Source organism: Taudactylus pleione, unplaced genomic scaffold, assembly GCF_031769625.1.
Source record: "Taudactylus pleione unplaced genomic scaffold, aTauple2 ptg000180l, whole genome shotgun sequence".
Lineage (NCBI taxonomy): Eukaryota > Metazoa > Chordata > Amphibia > Anura > Myobatrachidae > Taudactylus > Taudactylus pleione.
The window spans coordinates 1,097,204-1,117,298 of NW_028284582.1; the positions used below are offsets into that span (position 1 = coordinate 1,097,204).

The window sequence follows — 20,095 nt, forward strand, 5'->3', positions numbered from 1 at the left end:
TGTTCAGCGGGGACCCGCCGCGGGACCCTGCTGCTTACCTTGTCCCCCGTAAATCCGGCCACAGTCTGGATAACCGGGGTCACCGCTAGCTGTGACCCAAGTTACCCACCAGGATCCCCGGATCAGTACCAGCGTTCTGGTACCAGCGGGGTGTAGGAGTGACGGCATGGACGTCAGTACTGACTGTCCATACTATGCACTCAGTGTGCAGCCACAGCTGCTAGAAGAAACTTCAGGGGCCTTAACAGACCCCCTCTGTACAGGTGCATCCGATTCAGAGCCGGGCACCTAAGAAAACTGAGTGCCTGAGGCTCTGGGGCGGGGTATAGGAGTGGGACCCCAGTGCATCCTGGGAGGCTGAAAACTTAACTCTGTGGTGCCCGGGTATCTGCCGCCATCGCCTATACCCCAAGGTATCCTGTGGATACCCTATGGTCCCTGAAGTAGAAATACTTTTCAAAATCTACATATTATCATCTTAATACTTATAAGGGACACAGAGAGGGAAAATTTGTTAGAAGTGCCTTTATATCTACTACAAAACGTCTCTGTTCCTGCAATGATTACAGAGAGCAGAATCTTTAACAAAGCTATAAAGCGATATAGATACATATTAAAAAATAAAAATAAACATTTCTGTGGGTTATAAGAGGACATTCCATATTCTATCAACTTTGTACTTTAAATATGCTTAGTGTTCCTCATTCACACAGATATTTGTTTTGCCCACTGCAAGAATATTTAATACATTTACTAGTAAACATTATCACTGGTAAAAACAGCTATATTTCCATTTAAGTGAAGGCTACAATAAATGAATAGGTGTTTGGTACATGATTGTTGCTGAGCAGTACATTTATTCACTTCAGGTATGAAGGCTTCACTCCAGAACGTTTGTCCACCACTGGGTGTAAGACTGTGTACACACCTGACAGATGTATCTGCAAATGATAGCTGTTCAGTGTGTATGAACAACCATCATCTGTCACCTGGGCGCGTGTTGCGCCCCCCTCCCTGTGGCCTCTACTGCATGTGTATGGGCGGTCGGTAGATCACCCGTACACAGCACGATGGACAGATATACACTATCTGGAGATATATCTGCCATCGGCTGTGCAGCAGAGCCGACGTGACATGTCTGTGGATGACTTTGTTAACAGACATATAGCTGGTACACCCTGGCCGATGGGCACCCAATATATATCTGCCAGTGTGTACCCAGCATCAGAGATGCTCAGTACTAAGCATTACGTTCTAATCGAAATTCAATTAGGCTTTCTGGAAAGGTGGTTAGCAGTAATGAGGAGCTCTATATAAATTCTGGACTGCAGCCAGCAAAGCAGGAATGGAATCCCTTGGACGTAGCTAAGTACCTGAAGAGGATGAACAATGAAACGAAGTAACTGCTGCCAGAGCGGTTAACAAGGTAGACCGTGTGCAGCCCATTGGAGGCAATGCAATTATGATACTGTACTTCATGTTGTCAGAATAATATCTAAAATTAGAGTCATTGAAATATCTATCACTGAGGGCCTTCAAGAGGCGCAGTACAGTACCTGATGCGCCACAGTCACAACAGACATTGTTCCCCGGCATTTTCTGGATATCAGATATAATCTCCTTGGTCAGCTCCTGGACTATGTTGTTCTCTCCAGTGCTGTGGTCTCCTTTGAATGCATTGTTTAAGGCTTCTTCTTTGCTGTTCTGGAGCACAGACATCCATCTGCATTGAAGAGATCTTATCATCTCTGGGAGCCACAATGCTTAGCCTATCAGACCATTAGTCCTGCTAAACACTTCTGGACAAAGTACCCAAACGCATGAACAAACTTCATATCCTTGCAGTCTACAGTACTTACCACCTAAGATCTGCTTCCAGAAGCCATGCAATGGTTCCTACCTTCTAAAATGAATCTTGTCCCACTGCTTTCTGCTACAGATCTCCCCCCATTTCTGCAGTAACCTACCTGGGTCACTTACATCTGAAGATCTTTCTGCCACTTAGCGCTATGAGCAGGTTTGTAACTGGGATGCCTAATGCTTTCTCTCTGTATCCAGGTCACAGTTTCAACTGATGTTTCAAGAAACACTTTAAAAAAAGATGGGACTCTCAACGTACTTTGTACATGTAATTCATTTTATAAATAAAAATAAACAAGCTGGCTATGCAACCTCCATAGGTAAGTGTATGTTATCCTAACATACTATGTTATATATTTTATTGTGAAAGTCTAAGGGGCCCATTTATCAATAAGTTTTATCATACGCAACAAGTTTTAAAACTCGTTGCCTAGGATAAATGGTGCTCCAGCCAATCAGTTCCCAACTGCCAGTTTTCAAACAGATGACAGTTAGGAGTTGATTGGCTGGAGCACCATTATCATATGCAACGGGGGGAATTCAATTCAACGCGTTGTTGAATAGCCGTGGGAGGGAGCTCCGGCAGCTGTTCAATACACCGCGCTGTGTGGTTGGAGAATGCCGGTTATCGCGCCATAACAAGGGTGTTGAGGCGCTTTAACCAGCATTCTCTGACCAAAGTGCCGTGTGCGCGGCTGTTAGCGCCGCGCTAAGCAGAAAAACAGCTGAGCGCCTGGCACTTTGGTCGGATTTCTCCTCGCAACCCCAGGGGGGTGCGAGAAAAAATCCTTAGCGCGTCCAAACAGCACAGTGAATTGAATAGCTGCGGGGGAATGGGTATGATATACCGCCGTCAGCGGCAGCCCGACAGGAGCAGAGTGCGACGCAGCGGAAGCCCGACAGCGCTGGAAATCCCGATCATGGATAAGTGAGTATCCACTAACCTAACCTAACCCCCCTAACCCTAACCCTCCTTAGGGGTGCCTAACCCTAACTTCCCCCCCAAGTGCCTAACCCTAATCCCCCCTCTAAGTGCCTAACCCTAACCACCCCCTTCCCCCACTACCTAAACCAAAGTCCCCCCGGGGGGTGCCTAACCCTAACCCTCCCTCCCCATAGCCTAACCCTCCCGGGGGGGTGCCTAACCCTAAGTCCCCCCCGGGAGCCCTAAAACCTAACCCTCCCCCCCCCCGCGGCTGTTCGCTCGCGGCGCCCGGCATCACTACGATCGTGATGCCGGGCGCCAGTCTCCCGGCGTCGGGGAAATGTGGGCGTCTACATCTAGACGTCCGGTATTTCACCCATGCCGGGATAAGACAGTCGGGAAGCCGTCTGCCGGTATATAGGCAGTCGGCTTCCCGATTGCTTCCCGCTGCGGGAGCTCCCTCCCACGGCTCTTCAACATCACCTTGAATTGAATTCCATCCAACGAGTTTTAAAACTTGTTGCGTATGATAAAATTTGTTGATAAATGAGCTGCTAAGAATGAGGTCATACATGAGAGTGTACTTACACACATTTTATATTTACAGATACAAGTGGCCTCACTATTGATGAACCAAATTTGTGTTTCAAGCCTGTTTGTAAGATTCCAACTGCAAGATTCCAACTGGGCAATGTAACATCCTCATTTTCCTGTTATTGTAATACTTCAGAGAGACTTATAGCTTCCATGAGCTAAAATTACAAACTGTATTCATCATTTTTAGCTCTCCCTGCTTAATGCACTAATTCAGTTTCCTTTTCCCATACCAGCGTAGGCTAGGTCAGAGGTGGGTAATTCCATTTCTCAGAAACTATGCATTACAATTTTAAAGGAATTTTCAGAGTATGACAAAAGGTATGAGGAATGGCCTTGGTTAAACTCTGTAATTACACAGACAGATACATTTTTACCGTCAGGTTACTCTCTAAGCTTAGTATCAAAATATCAATTAATACATTAGCACAGGTTAATAAAGGAAAAGTCTAGAAATCAATAAAAGCCATACTGAGTGCACTTCCTCCTTATTGCTCACATTCATATGTTCCGAGAACTGCAGATCTAAATAGTCTTTCCACCAATACAGTAGTTCTACAGATACAATCCTCGATTCCCCACTTTGATGGCATCGATCTGATCTGTGGACATAGATGATCACCGATCTGTCGACGGATTGGGGGAAAGCAGCATGTTAAGTATCACCAACTCGCCAATCTCTGTCATTTTGTTGGTCGGGATTGGTGAATCAAGGATTTCCAACATGTTGGATTTCCCCGACCACAGCATAACGGGGAATTGGGGCAATCCATCGAGGTGTATGGGCCCCTTTAAATCCACTATATTTATATTCTGTTTGATGCTGTTTTTCAGCGTAGCATGTAATCAAGACTAATACCTCTTTACCACCAAAAACCCTGGTCCGACCTGGGTTTTTGGACATGGTTCCAACCCAGGTCAGACCACGTTTACACTGCATCTTCGATATGGGTTACTCCCAGGTCAGCCCTGTTCACACTGAACCCAGGTCTGCCCTGCTAAACCTGTGAGGTCATAAAAAGTGGGAGGTGACTGCTCCACAACCACCAAGCAGTTAATTTTAGGCATTATCCAGGTCGGTTAACCTGGGTCGCACCGTTTACACTGCACCATTACCCGGGTCCAACCCTGGTAGCTACCTGGGTTTTAGCTCTGATGTAAAAGGGGTATGAGTCACTAAAGCGTAGCCTGAGAGTTTGACACTGCAAATGTCATACAATTTGTCGTGCAGACACACACACTTGTAGTTGTAGACAACATAAATATTATTCTGAGAAGTGCAATTTCTGCTTATGCCTTTAGATGGAGCAGTGTGTAAAGAAACACATTTCAATTCCTACACATTTTTGTGTGTTTACCTGTTATCTAAAATGGCCGCCTCCACTGAGTATAGATGACTTAAACCACAACTAAAATGACAATAATATATATATATATATATATATATATATATATATATATATTACAAATTCCATGTGCATACAGCGATCTGGGAGTCGCAGCTGCCTCTCATACTTACATTTGGCACTCTTGTTCATCTTCTGCTTGGAAATGATATGTCCGGTCATCTAATGAAAGAAATCGCAATGAAAGACAATGACTACGCAGGTTATCTGCAAACAGCGCACATGCTATTAATGCTCACTGGGAATCTGCATAGAAATATGTATAGCTCAAGTCTATATTTAAATTATGAAAATAAAATATGGTAGATTCAGAAACTGGTGTCTGATTTCTCTCATTGGCACAGGGTTCCTGGGTCACATGCGACTCTTGGCTCCCTTTGGAGGAAACCCCTGCAGCAGGTACTCAGGTGGGTCATGTGACACTGTATCTCGTCCTGCGGTGATATAGCACAATGTAGCCAGGATGCATCAATGACTGATGGACAATTTCCCCCCCCCCCCCCCCCCCAACTCTCACAGACTGGCAGGAAACAGAGCTCACAATGACATTGAGATTTTTTTTTTTTATTAATTTATCATTTATATAATTTCAAGTCTTTAATATTAATAATACTATTAAAGGTTTTTCAAATGTTATTTTCCAGGTGTAATGTGACTCATAGCCACGTTTTTATATCTGAACTTGGCTCATGAGGTAACCTACATTAATGACCTTTGTACTAGAACTGTGCTGATTCCTCTACATATTAACCACTTAAAGAAAACAGTGAGTATGAACGGAACCTACGTGAGATGAGATCAAAATTCTTCTTCTCTTCGGGGTTAGTTTTCACTTGACAAGTCAGCAGGTTGAGTTTTGCAGGCGGTATGTTGGCCTGATAAAAGAAAATACCTTAGACGGTGCAGATAAGGAGGTAATATTCACCAGCACTAGCCCACGCTGTTACCTTCTCTTTCCCAATACTCTCTCTATACTCAGAACAGCCACTTACTGTGCCATGGGCTATGGTGAGGAACCCGTATTTAACAGAGCATTTCCTCTTCTGCCAAACTTTTCTTATTCTACAAAAGGAGGAGAGAAGAAAACATAACATAATGATAAAGACATAGGGCTGATGCACAGGTGATTGCAACTCCATTTGCTGCTCATATTTTGCGTGTTTTTGTACAGCGCATGCTCCGGAACCAAGCGTACACACCAATGGGCGTCATATGCACTCACTTGCAACTGAGTAGGCGTAACTGACCTGCAGTGGAGCGATCCAACGTGGTATACAATCGGGCAACCGGCTTCCTGACTGTCATATCCTGGCGAGGGTGAAATGCGGGCGTATAAATGTAGACAAAAAATATATACAGTACTTGCAGTCAATTGCGCTCCTCTGGTGTACAGAGAATACCAAATTCCAATGCTTTTTTGCTAGTAGTACTAGCAAAAAAGCAATGGAATTTGGTATTCTCTGTACACCAGAGGAGCGCAATTGACTGCAAGTACTGTATATATTTTTTGTGATTGATTAGAGGGTGTTGGTGACCATCCTCGCAGTCAGTGCAGCACCAGTGGATTTGGAGCGCAAGTTTTGCTGTTATTCTTTTTGTCTAGATGTAGACGCCTGACATTTCCCAGACGCCCGGCATCCTGACAGCCGCAGGGGGGGAGGGTTAGGTTTAGGGCACCCGGGGGGGACGTAGGGTTAGGCACCCCCCCCCGGGAGGGTTAGGGTTAGGCTAGGGGGAGGGAGGGCTAGGCACCCCCGGGGGGGACTTAGGGTTAGGCACCCCCTCGGGGGACTTAGGTTTAGGCAGCGGGGAAGGGGGAGGTTAGGGTTAGGCACTTAGAGGGGGGATTAGGGTTAGGCACCCCTAAGGAGGGTTAGGGTGGGGAGGTTAATATATACTTACCTTAGCGACGATCGGGATTTCCAGCGCTGTCGGGCTTCAGCTGCCGGGCTCTGCTCATCTGTCGGCCAGGCGCCGCTGGGAATCGAATCGCCGGCCACATGGCCGGCGGTATTTCATACCGATTCCATCTCACTCTGCATTTGTTTAAATACGGTTGTTTTAAAACATTTCTTAGGGCTGATTCAAGTGCGCACTGATAATGATGATAGCAAACTGCGGTTTATCCAAATCTTCATAAGGGCGAATACACTCATTTAATTCCGCACAAGCAGTGCGGGAGCCATTACAGTCGTCTAACATTCAACCCCGCATCAGTACCATAGAGTATAATAAGCAGGTACTGACCCATCACTCTTTTTGTAGAGGTTACCATTCCTCTCAGTTCCATGTTCCTTGTTTCCCTGTGGCTGGTGTAAGCTGTACGCAGTGCTCTGGCGGATCTGGGAATCCTAAACAATGGGAAAAAGCCTGGTGAGTGCACGTTGCTACTTATTCTTCAGAACAGAGGATTCCAATAAATGAATCACTATATTTGTGGTTATCATGGGCTTTTACATACCTTCCTAGTGTAAAATTAGAGTGCAGCCATGACTTACTGCGAAAACAGAGATGACAGCCATTTTGCGGACCAGGGGGTATATTTACTAAAGTGCGGGTTTTTAGAAGTGGAGTTGTTGCCCATAGCAACCATTCAGATTCTAGATGTTGCTAAGGGCAACAACAACTCCACTTCTAAAAACCTGCACTTTAGTAAATATACCCTCCAAGGCTTTATATGAACGAAAAATAAGCATGTCACTCTCAGTGAATTCATAGGAAAACTGGTTTGAAATACAGGTTGACACAACAAAACTGCTGCCTCACTGCGCTGCCGATGGTGATGGGTGCACTTTGTAGATCAGATTTGTATTCCATATTATTACTAATCTTTTACACTTCATTGACCCAATCACACAGGAAACTATTCATAAAATCTCATATTATTATTAAGCAAACAACATTGGCAATAATTAGCAAGCTAGTATCAAAAGCCACAATATTGAACTCTTAAAATTATATTTGTCATACTTGCATAGTACATTAATTCACATTTTAATTTAGAATAATCAACAGAATGTCCAATGTCCATAGTGGATTGTGGCCCTGATTCAGCACGGATCGCAAGATTGCACACGCACGCACCCGGCTGTTGTGCAAAATTATGAAAATAATCCCTTTCCCGATCGCAGTGACTATTTCGCGCACACACGCACTGCGATGCATACCAGCAGCGCACGAAGGGGGGTTTCAGAGTACCCAGAACCCCCCCCTCCTGACAGTGTAGAGAGCAGGCACCAGGTCCTTAAGCCCCACCCCCTCATGGCAAAATGCAGCGATTTGCGTGCTATTAGGAAGGTGGCGGAGCCTATATGACACGATTCCACTAGAATTGCGTCATTTGGCTCCACCCACTCCCACGTGACCCCCAAATCGCTGCATTTTTGCCATTAATGACATAGTGCCAGCCTGCCAGATCCTGACTCCTGACCCTGCTGCAAGGTAAGTTGTGTATAATGTATGTGTGACATATGTATGTGTGTGTAAGGTGTGTGTGACATATGTATGCGTGTGCATATATGTATATATGGTATGTAGTCAGGAAGCCGGCGGTCGGCATTTCGACCACCAGCTTCCCGACTGTCAAATCCCGGCATGGGACGAATTATAGGTGTCGAAATCCCGACGCCTATCATTCTCCACCCGCTTAAATCCCGACGCCCGGCATACCCAACGAAGGTAAGCCGGGCGTCGGGACCTCTTAGCCACGGTATGGGGGGGTTAGGTTTAGGGTCTCCCAGGAGGACTTAGGGTTAGGCACCCCCCCGGGAGGGTTAGGGTTGAATTTATTATCATCATTATATATATATATATATATATACATATATATATATATACACACACACAGTCATAACATTAAAACCACCACCTAATATTGTGTCGGTCCTCCCACCCCTTCCCCTTCAGGCTCTAAACCAGGTCTGGACCGTTGACTCATGGTCTCCACAAGACCTCTGAAGGTGTTCTGTGCTATCTGGCATCAAGATGTTAGCGGCAGATCCCTTAAGTCCTGTAATTTGTGAGGTGGGGCCTCCATGGCTCGGACTTGTTTTTCCAGTACATCCCACAGCCATGAAGGGGTGTACTTGGCAGGGCCAGCTCGAGGGCTGTTTGTCCAGTGCGGCTGAACTGGGGCGCCACCCCATTGGGGGTGCAGCGCAGCCAGCAGTCTCTGCTTTCCGGTTGCTCCAACTCTTCCTTCCCCGCAGCCATTTTAAGCCCGGGTTCTCCCTCCTTGCAGCCATTATCTGCCCACCTTCTCTCTCCACACAGCCATGCTAAGCCCGCCTTCTTCCTCCCCACAACCATGCTAAGCCCGCCTTCTCCCTCTCCACAGTCAAGTTAAGCCCGCCTTCTCCCTCCCTACATCCATGCTAAGCCCGCCTTCTCCCTCCCCACAGCCATGCTAAGCCCGCCTTCTCCCTCCCCACAGCCATGCTAAGCCCGCCTTCTCCCTCCCCACAGCCATGCTAAGCCCGCCTTCTCCCTCCCCACAGCCATGCTAAGCCCGCCTTCTCCCTCCCCACAGCCATGCTAAGCCCGCCTTCTCCCTCCCCACAGCCATGCTAAGCCCGCCTTCTCCCTCCCCACAGCCATGCTAAGCCCGCCTTCTCCCTCCCCACAGCCATGCTAAGCCCGCCTTCTCCCTCCCCATAGCCATGCTAAGCCCGCCTTCTCCCTCCCCACAGCCATGCTAAGCCCGCCTTCTCCCTCCCCACAGCCATGCTAAGCCCGCCTTCTCCCTCCACCACAGCTATGCTAAGCCTGCCTTCTCCCTCCCCATAGCCATGCTAAGCCCGCCTTCTCCCTCCCCACATCCATGCTAAGCCCGCCTTCTCCCTCCCCACAGCCCTTGTAAGCCCACTGCCCAGGTCCTCCACGATCCCACATGCATTATCTGCCCGCCACCACCTGCATCACAGCCACCGTGACCTGCTCTCTCCCTCCCTCCTCACAGCCCTTCTAAGTCTTTCGTCCCCCCTTCACCCTGCAGTGAACAGCCCACCTTCCCCCTTCACCCTGCAGTGTAGTCTGAATCCCCCTTTCCACTCTGCAGTGTAGCCAGAACCCACTTTCCTCGTGCAGGCAGAAATCCACCTTTCTCCTGAGTCCCTACAGCCAGAATAGCCCCCTTTTAATTTGTAGACTAAAACCCACCTTCCTGCTGCAGCCACAACAAAAACCCACCTTCCCCCTGCAGTACAGCCAGAAGCCCGCCCTTCCCAGCTGCAGCAAGAACAGCCCACCCCCTGCAGTGTAGCCAGAAGCAGCCATGTGGTAAGTCAAACCTACAAATTATTTATAGTAGCATTTGTTAACTATTATTAGAACACACTGTATCAAAAAGCCTAATAATAAAATCAGTAAGTACAGACTACTATTTATAGATCAAAATGATTTCTCAATCTGGACCTGAGTTTATATTTACAATATATTAAACAATTAAGTTTTATTTTAATACACTTAAGATAGTAACAGTAAACCGTTCAAGGGCCCTAAAAAGAAGCCACAAACACTTGGAACAAATAACATTGTTGTACTAACACTTAAGCTAGGTACACACTGAGACGACGGGCAAACGAATGCCCTTAAACGGGGATTGCCCGTCCACACTTGAACAAGTTAATGAACCACGGAACGATCACTGTGCCTTCCTTCATTGACTTACCATAGGTCGCTAGCAATGTTGTCAGATTTGATGTGCAGCACATCAAACCTGACGGCATCGCATGTGACCGCGGGAGTGCGCATACTGAGTGTACACACTGAGCGATGTATTCAATTTGTCATCACGAAACGGCAAATCGGCCCTACATCTCTCCAGTGTGTACCCAGTTTATTGTTAATTATAATCTATCTGTTGCTTAGTGGAATCAAGACTGTACATGAAAGGAGTATAAATACTATTGGGGAACATTAAAATATATAAAAGTATTACACACACACTTCAAATCAACAGCTCAATTAAGACCTTGCTATGGCATAGCTGCTTATATCTATCCCCTCTTTGTTCCTTTAATACTATTTTAAATCAGGCCTTGAGGCTTGTCATATTATATATAAACCGATGTATACATGGAAAAGTGACATTGGGCCCGATTCTGAGGTGTACCCAAAAGCAGTGGACTTGTGAAAATATGCCGATGACTCAGCCGCCACCCTGTGCGCAGAGAGACGCCTACCTCCGACATCTCAGATCCGACAACAGAAGAATTATCAGTCACATATCGGCGGCACATTGAACCTTTGAGCAAGCCTATGCGGTCTCAGATTGTCCATCTCACCCGTCACTCACTTTACGAATAAATCCACACTGCATCCGCCATTTCAAACCCATCGTCGCGTGTGCGCAGTATGACTTTGGCACATGGTCAATAGTCAAAAATCTCTCCACTGTGTCACCTATGAATCAGGGGCATTGTTCCTTAACTGGGAATGGATATTCATTAATTTAAGCTTATTTATATATGGGAAATATTGGGATAGTCATACAGTCTGTTTAAGCGGAAGAGTTTTATTTAATGTATGCTCTATATGGAGTTTTTGGAACCTTTAATTGTTTAAAGTTTTAAAGCTTTGGACTAACCCAGCCGCTCTTTCTAACTTGCCCTCAGCCATGTAGGAAGGAGGAGGTCTCTCTCTAATTCATTATAGATGAAAGCAGCATTGCAGCACTGTACGATACATCTTCAGGTAACTGGTAGTGAGCCCTCATTTTCCCTGTTTAGTACATAGGGGCAGGTGAGAAAGCTATGTGTACATTTTAAACTAGATGTGTTTCAAATGAGAGACAAAACCTGCACAGTTTAGGACTGTATAGTTAGGAAGGGTGAAAATATATGGCCTTTAAAGCTTAAATTGGGGTTTGTGTTAGGAACTTGATAACATAAGGCAATTCCTCTAAAGGTGCACATACATGTGAACATGTGGGACCAGACATGGGGCAATAATTGAGTATTTACACGCATTGAAGATCAGACATGGGGGAATATATGAGGACACAGACACACACAAACACACACACGTGAGAACAGTTGAGGACATGCACACATAGGGGATCAGACATGTGGAAACAGGTAAACACGCGCACATGTGGGGCCAGACATGGCTGAACAGGTGAGGACTCATATATGTGGAACCAAACAAGGGGAAACAGATGAGGACACACGTGAAACCAGACTTGGGGGAACATGTGATGACACACATATGTAACCAGACATGGGGGAATACGTGAGCACACACATATGTAACCAGACATGGGGGAATAGGTGAGGACACACACATGTGGAATCAGACATGGGGGAACAGGTGATGGCACACATACTGTATGTAACCAGACATGGGGGAATAGGGGAGGACAAACATAATCGTGGTCAGATACTGATTTCATATGCACCGTGTAAGTAGCCCACCATCTTTTCTGTCCAGGGCGTGGGCTTACCTCCTGGTGACCACATGACCTCAGCAATCCTCATGAGCCAGCTCCTGTACTCTCCCCATGACTCATGGCTAGTGGCTCCCAACAGATTCCCCATGACTCCCTAGGGCAAAACTAGGACTGGCAAAGGACTTTCCCCCTTTAATAGGAGTAGCTATTTTATTGTACACATTAATCATTTTATGTGCATTATTATCTACAAATACCAAGTGTACACATTTCGAAATTCAGCCTTATACTATTGGTTTTAAGATATCCCTTTATTTAAATTATTCACAGACTTATACAGTATACGACTGTCGCTGTCAGTTTTATTTGCATGCCTCCTGCTTCTAACGTTTCAGTAATACTTAATTTTATTGAAGGATTGGATAGTCCTTCATTGTATAAAGCAGTGTAATATATTTCATTTTGTTTGCAGGTGACTGTGGAATGAAGAGAAATGATGCAAAACTACAGTAAAGTAAGGTGACAAAATTATGAAATTAAATATAAAGATGTCTTTATATAACTTATGAATAAAATGCAATGTAAGGGCAGGCAAGAATTGTTCAGTTATAGTCGTGCTCAACCAGAGCAGTATCCCAATTCACTATGCTGTAATCAATGTAAAATTGTATGAATAAATTTGCAAATATATAAATTGTCCAATAAAATGTCACATCTCCCACATGTCCTGGCTCTGGTCGAGACAATCGCGCTCTCCTGCCAACTGGCACTCTAATCCAAACCCCAGTGAAGTTAGCAGGTTTGACACAGCTCACTATGGTGAATAGATGCCACACAATCCAGCCTTTGTTGTGAGCGGTAATGCAAAGCTTTTTTAGCGCAGGGGGCCTCGGAGTATCCTTAAGGTGGGTACACACTACGCATTATTGTTAACGATTTATCCATTACCGACGCATCGGAACGACAAATCGTTAATATTGTGCAGTGTGTATGCACTACATTGTGTAGTGTGCGCTCTCGTGGGGTCTTCGATTCCATGCAGTGCTAAGCGACGGGGTTCCAGCATACCAGACGGTCGGCACCGGAACGCCCAGTGTGTATGGACCGCTCGATATGTCGGCAGCCAGGTCGTGTGTTGCATCCCTGGGTACACACGTCGTTTAGTGTGTACTCACCTTAAAGCTTTAGAAGCGTTAGACATGCAGTCAAGACCTGTGGCTTACACCCAGGTCCATGCCGCATTTTGCGTACACACTGCACACAAGTTTTCCCAATTACCTCCAAGATGATGATGGAAGAAGGTATGTAGACAATGCTGTGTAAGGGTTAATGAGAATTTCAACAATTACGATTTCAACCCATATGGCTTATAAAAGAGTTGCTTGAGGCAAATGAAGTTGGTGAAGCAGGTTGTAATAAATTGGATCTGATCATTATGGTATTTGTAACTTTATGTGTATAGATTACTAAGCAGCTGTTTGCATGGCACAGTGGTCGGTACAATACTCTCTACATACTATATCAGTACCAACAATGCACACTGTATGTATAGTGATCACTATGAATGCTCTCTGTATTGTATAGTGATCACTAGGAATGCTTTCTGTATTGTATAGAGGGCCTGATTCAGACATGGTCGCAAGCGCTGAGCGCTCACAACCGGGTCGATGGTGGCCCACAGAGCATGCGCACGACGGAGCCAGCTCCGTCGTGTGCATGCGCTAGACCCGTCGCTCCGGGTCTCACACCAAAGCGGTCGAGCTGTCGATGTTGAGTGACAGCTCGCCCCATTTGGTGGGCGGGCCGGGGGAGTGGCTGCCCAAATGGAGGCAATCCCATGAGAACGCCTGCCGTTTGGGTGCGGCCCCACTGACATCACGAGTGGAGAGATTCCGGCTCTGTTAAGAGCCGAAAGCTCTCTGGGGCTTGCGGTGAATGAGACCCTACCGCAAGGGTCTCGTCGCAAGCCCGATGGTCGTGATGGTCTTGACCATCGCGACCATCATAATGGCCACTCGCTATAGCTGTGGGTGGTGACCCACAGCTATGCGAGCGGCCAAGAGGCCACTCCAAAAAAAAAAGCCTGGCCCTGTCAGAGTGAGCGGCTCTGAATCAGGCCCAGAGATCACTAGGAATGATCTATGTATCAGGGATTCCTGAGATTTGATAGAAAAATTATTAGAATAATACAAAGAAGATATTTATAAAACTTATAAACATCTTCATTGTTTATTATAATCATTTCTATAGTTAACACTTACCAGCTTTGTGGAGCTCCCTGGGGCAGCAGGTAGGCGAGAGATGAGGCAGAAACAGCTCAGCCTCTCGTCTGTATAGTCAGATACTGCTTGCAGAGCTGCGAGTGGGGCCACACCACGGGCAGTAAGCTGCATAGAGAGATAGCTAATGGAGGCATGGCTCTGAGTATGGGGGGCATGCCTTGAGCACCTTGGACGTGTCATGTGATGAGCAAGTGCACTGCAATGTTTAGAGATCGGAGCTAGGAGAGTGTCATGTGACCAGGAAGTGCCCTGCAGTGTTTAGAGATCGGCAGCAGCAGCAGTAAGAGAAGACACAATTATGCAGGTAGCAGAATCAATTGACACTTTAGAGTTACAGTGAGTAGGGGGTGAGACAGGCTTCCAGCATGCAGACCCATCTCCATGTGTGCCTCCCCAGCCATTGACCTTACCACACGTCACTGCTATGTATTGTATAGCGATCACTAGGAATGCTCTCTGTATTGTATAGAGATCAATAAGAATGTCCTTTATACTGAATTCTGGGACAGTGTTCTATTTCCCCATAGCTGTTTGAAATGATGAATTACATATATTCTATTGGCTATTTAAGCCACTACAGCACAGTTTTGTTCATGCTCGTTTTTCAATTGGGGCTCGCTGGCCACACCCTCTGAACTATGGCCATGATTCAGAGCAGGACGCTCTTTCAGAGCGCTCGCTCTGAATCAGGATGTTTTTTTGTTGTTTCGGCCTCTTGGCCGCTCACATAGCTGTGGGTGACCGCCCACAGCTTTTGCAAGTGGCCAGGTGATGGTCGCGACCATCGGGGCTTGCGACGAGACCCTTGTGGTAGGGTCTCGTTCCCGCAAGCCCCAGTGAGCTTCCGCCTCTAACTAGAGCCGGAAACTCACCACTGACATTACTGGTGATGTCAGTGGTGCCTCCCACGGCAGGCGTTCCTTCGGGAACGCCTCCGTTTGTGTAGCCACCCCTCTGCCCGCCTGCAAAAGGGGCGAGCTGTCAATCATAATCGTCAGCCGCCCTGTTTTTGCGCGAGACCCGTAGCGACGGAGCGCCTGTCGCTGGCCGGGTGTCGCGGATGCACACGCCGGAGCAGGCTCCGGCATGCGCAGTGTGGGTCCATCGACCTGCTGGCGAGCGCTATGCGCTCGCGAACGGGTCTGAATCGGGCCCTATGTTCCCTCTAGCTGCATGCTTTTGTGTCTACCTACCTAAGTTTAACAATGCATGAAAGACAGCAATCCTTCTGCAGTGCTGCAGCAACCTATTGCCACTAATGTTACGTTACACAGAAATCTTGGATATAACATTGCAGGCGGTATCTCAGAGTCAGCTGAACACAATGCAGTATATCTATATCAATAATTAGATGATTGCACTTACAGGTAAGACCTACACGTCCCCAGTGGGGCTCTGTCTCTTCCTCAGGGCTTTCCACTTCCTCTGTATTTGCAGAGTGGAGTCTCTATTTCCTCCAGGGTTTTATTCACAGCTGTTTGACTGCACTTGAAAACCTCAATGTAATACAATCCTAAATCTGCTTCAGAGAGACCTTTCATTTTATGTGGTTAACCCACACTTAACCACTTCCTATTCCAAACCTTGTAGACAGACTAAATTGCTGCAATTTCAGACACACAGTGTCATGGGTTAGTCCTATTATATGCCAAGTGAACTTGGCATAGTTCCTTTAGATCCTGGAGAGGGCACCTGCCACAGCCCAGCTGGTAAATACATATATTTTATATCCATGTTGCGCTGTCATGAGTAACCATGTAAAAAAGCACAACATGTACATAAAATAAATGTATTTATCAGCTAATCTATTTGTCTAGTCAGACAGCTGCAATCTGAGTAAAAAAATAACAAAAATAGATCAACATTTACAAAATTATCTGACTAAAGGTGGTCATACATGGTGCGATGCACCGTCTGGGTTGATTGCCGATCCGTCGGCAGACGGCTCGTGCTGTCACCGCCGGCAATCGTGCGGTCCCCGCGGACCGCATGATATGCCGGCTTCCCCCTCCTTCATCTGAATGGGATCGTACATCGCATCCCAGATCAAAAGGTTTTGCAGGAAGACCTGGGGATGCGATGTACCACCCCGCGGGAGCGCGCAGCACGATATCTGTAGGAAACTCTATGGTCTTACTGTGTAAATGCACCATGCAGCTCACCGAAGAAAAAAACACAGTTACAATATTGCCTAAAAACGCATATATGATGAACTTACACACATGCACAAACGGGGATGGGTATATAATACCGGCAGTCGGGATGCCTCCTGTCAAAATTCCAACAGCGGCATCCCGATGGTTGGTATCTCGACAGGGCTTGGGTAAGTATACTTACCCCCCCCTTCTCTCCCTAACCTTAACTTCTTGTAGCCTAACCCCAACTCACCACGTTAGTGCCTAAACCTAAGTCTCCCCCCTTAGTGCCTATCCCTAACCTCCCCCCTAAACCTAACCCCTTTATGCTGCCTGAACCTAACACTGTCCAACCCCCCCCACCCACGGTTTAACAGCTAAGGCGTCTGAGACTCACCTCGTTCGGGATGGCATCTGTCTGTATTCCGGCGTTGTATTCAAGATAGGTGTCAGAATTTCGACGCCTATCTTAAGTCCCACGTCGGGCTTCCACCGTCAGGATTCAGACCGGCGGCATGCCTCTGCCGGTCTGCTAACTACATTGCCACAGACGGAGTGGGTATGTAATACCGGCAGTTGGGAAGCCTCCTGTCAAAATACAGACAGCTTGTACCTTAGCAATGTCCTTTCCTCACTGTCCATACAACTTTCACTATAAAATTATATTTTATTTAAAGTTTGTAATTAGATTTGAGGATATCTGTGTAAATTATGAGCTAGATGATCCACATCATCATCAATCAACACGTATGACCAAATCTGATAGGGCGCTGCCTCGTGACCTGGACCAGCCTATCATTGGGCACCTGAAAAATTTGGGATTATTAAACAAGTGGGCAAAACTAGTAACTTCTGTATTTTGTTCTTGGCTGGCTTCTTTGAATATTTTAGTCCTCCAGAAATGTCCATACAGACTTCACATAAAATAAAACCATGTGTGTGTTCTAAACCTTTTTCCAGGTATCTAATTATGAGATGCATAATACATGTTGGAACGCGCAGCTTGAAGAGAGAATATGGTAGATTTCAAAATAAAATTTAGTCTGATCTGTAGCGATCGTGCTAAACTGATAAACACTAGTAACCATTATTCCTCCTCCCAGATATGGTAACCACAAGTAACCACAAGTAAGTCATTTTATTGGGAGAGGTATTCACATAGCATGCAGATAAATACAGGGGACACATGCACTGCAGGAGATGAATGGGATTAACACACTTACTCTTCTAGACTTCGGTCACAAGAGGTGAGAGCATTCATGAGAAAAAGATAAACACATTCATGAGTAACAGTTTAGCTTGTTATCTAGGAATTAGCAATTACTTCAAGTATATCATATCATCCAGCTGAAGACACATTAGACAGATTTATAATGCTTAGGAGGCATCTGAGGAACAAACATAGAATAGCTGTAAACTGTGAGCCAGGGACACAGGGCATCAGGCTGTCTGCCAACCAAATAAATCTTCAGCCATTAGAATACAATATACAGCCAAGAAGGAGTCAGGAAACCCATCTCCTAGATCATTATAGAACATCCCGATTAGACATCTGCCAAGAGTTTTCTAATGACAGGAAAAAAGTTACCATATGGGAAAATAAGAAACTTGTGGTCATTGAAGTGGATTTCCTACTACACAAAGATTGAATATGCACATCCTTCTCAGGGCGAGTTTAGCCACCATAGACCCATCACCCCCTTGGCATGGGTAAGGCCATTAGACACACCTTTGTATTGACCATGTATATATTTATACATTTTCCCCCCAAAGAAAATAATCTTACATTTTCTAACCTCATAGTTTAACCAGGGCCAGATTAAGAATGGGGCGGATGGAGCTACATCTCCAGGCCTCACATAAAAATAGGCCCATCATCATAGCAGTATGATGGTGACCAGCTGCCTAGCTGGCCACATAGACAAACCTAAATCCTAAGTATTAAAATGTATTTTTCTATTTTTATGTATTTAGGGAGACATTGATTTCTCCTTGTCAAATAATGAAGTAGCTAACGTTTTATTTTACATCCATGAGCTATGGGGAAAAAAACCCCTACAAATCACCAATCAGTATTTCTTTATGTTATCCTCTATTTCTGGGGTTACATCCTCAGAGCAGAGCAATCTCTGAAAATGAACTAGAACGTATTAAGCTGGGTACACACTTTCTCGATTGCAGGCTGATCGGGTAAAACTTTCCCGATCGGCCGTGCAGTCTGTCCCCAGTGTGACCCCGTCAGCTGCGTACACGCTGTGCAGACATAGCACATTGTGTACGGGTTTCTATGGGATCAGGAGGTCGAGCCGATGAAAATGAAACAGTACATAAGATGCGACCTCCCGATCCCGATCGTTGCAGGGGTGTTAATCGGCTAACGCTCCTGCATCGGGACAGCGTACACACCTATACAATCCAACGGCCGTTCTCTCGATATTGGATGAACGGCCCGATGATTGTATAAGTGTGTACCCAGCTTTAGACTACTCTGCAGAGTAATAGGAAACCAAATGTATATAATTAGTGTGTAAGATCGTTAGGGTAACATAAATGACTATTTGCTTTGTTTTGTTGTTTTTTGTACTTTTTTGTGTTCTATTTAAAAATGTAATCTACTAGTAACTGTAAAAGCACTTATCAGATTCCCGCCAGCAGGAACTCAGGCCATACGTACTGCTGTGACATCATGGCGCCAGTTACATTTCCTGTGACAATATAATAGCGCTCTCGGTCTATCACACCGTTAAAAAAAAAAAAGGGTTCAGTTGTGGGATCTGTTTGTACAGACTGTGGGGTCTGTACAAAAAAATCATCTTCCGCCCATCTCCTTGTTGATTTTTATAATCAATATATTTGTTTAATACTAAATAAAATAGACCTTAAAGTCTATAAAACGGAAATATACATTGTACCAGCCGCTTACACAAACTGAAGGCAGCTAACTGATCAATACAGCAGGAAACCGTTGAACCCATACGATGCGTGTGGGTGACTGGGACGCTTTAAGCTACTGCTAGAATAACAATGTCTCCAGTCCCGCAGGCTCACCTCCTTCTGTTCCACTTGCAGGGTAGTTTTTAAGATGTCTCTAAGCTGGCTCAGTTGTTTCCTTTCTTCATCCTGAACTTGTTTGATCTGAAAGAAAACATAGCAAGACATCAAATACATGAGGCAATTTCTATTCAGTGCTTAATCCCAGGCAATGAATGAATAAGCTAAAGGGCAAGAGACCGCATGGACTCAATGGCTTCATATTTGTGTACAAAAATAGTCATTGCTGTCAAAACTTTTCCAATGGGATCTGCATGGAACAAATTATCAAAGGTTAAGACGAGCAGAAACCCTCAGATAAACAGAGATTTGTTAGGAACCACTAATCCGGTCTAGCCGCGGCGCTCTGATGCATGAGATCGCATGTTCTCCGGGAGAGTTAGGGCTGAAAAGAAAGAGTGTCTTATCAATTACATGATCTACGCAAATCCCAATGACCTGATGCAATGTTCCCG

At 45.7% G+C, this 20,095-nt stretch overlaps 1 protein-coding gene across 3 annotated transcripts in view; it reads right to left on the reverse strand.

Annotated features, from left to right (window-relative positions):
• The window catches only part of ASAP2 (ArfGAP with SH3 domain, ankyrin repeat and PH domain 2), a 202,507-nt gene that overhangs the window by 28,699 nt on the left and 153,713 nt on the right, over nt 1–20,095 (reverse strand). For all 3 annotated transcript variants that reach the window (XM_088476015.1, XM_088476013.1, XM_088476014.1), the window contains exons 9-14: nt 19,638–19,724; nt 7,033–7,136; nt 5,778–5,847; nt 5,573–5,660; nt 4,899–4,947; nt 1,557–1,723 (exon numbers count right to left, since the gene is read on the reverse strand). In XM_088476015.1, coding sequence (XP_088332141.1) covers nt 1,557–1,723; nt 4,899–4,947; nt 5,573–5,660; nt 5,778–5,847; nt 7,033–7,136; nt 19,638–19,724 — 565 coding nt within the window. The remainder of the gene's footprint in view (nt 1–1,556; nt 1,724–4,898; nt 4,948–5,572; nt 5,661–5,777; nt 5,848–7,032; nt 7,137–19,637; nt 19,725–20,095) is intronic.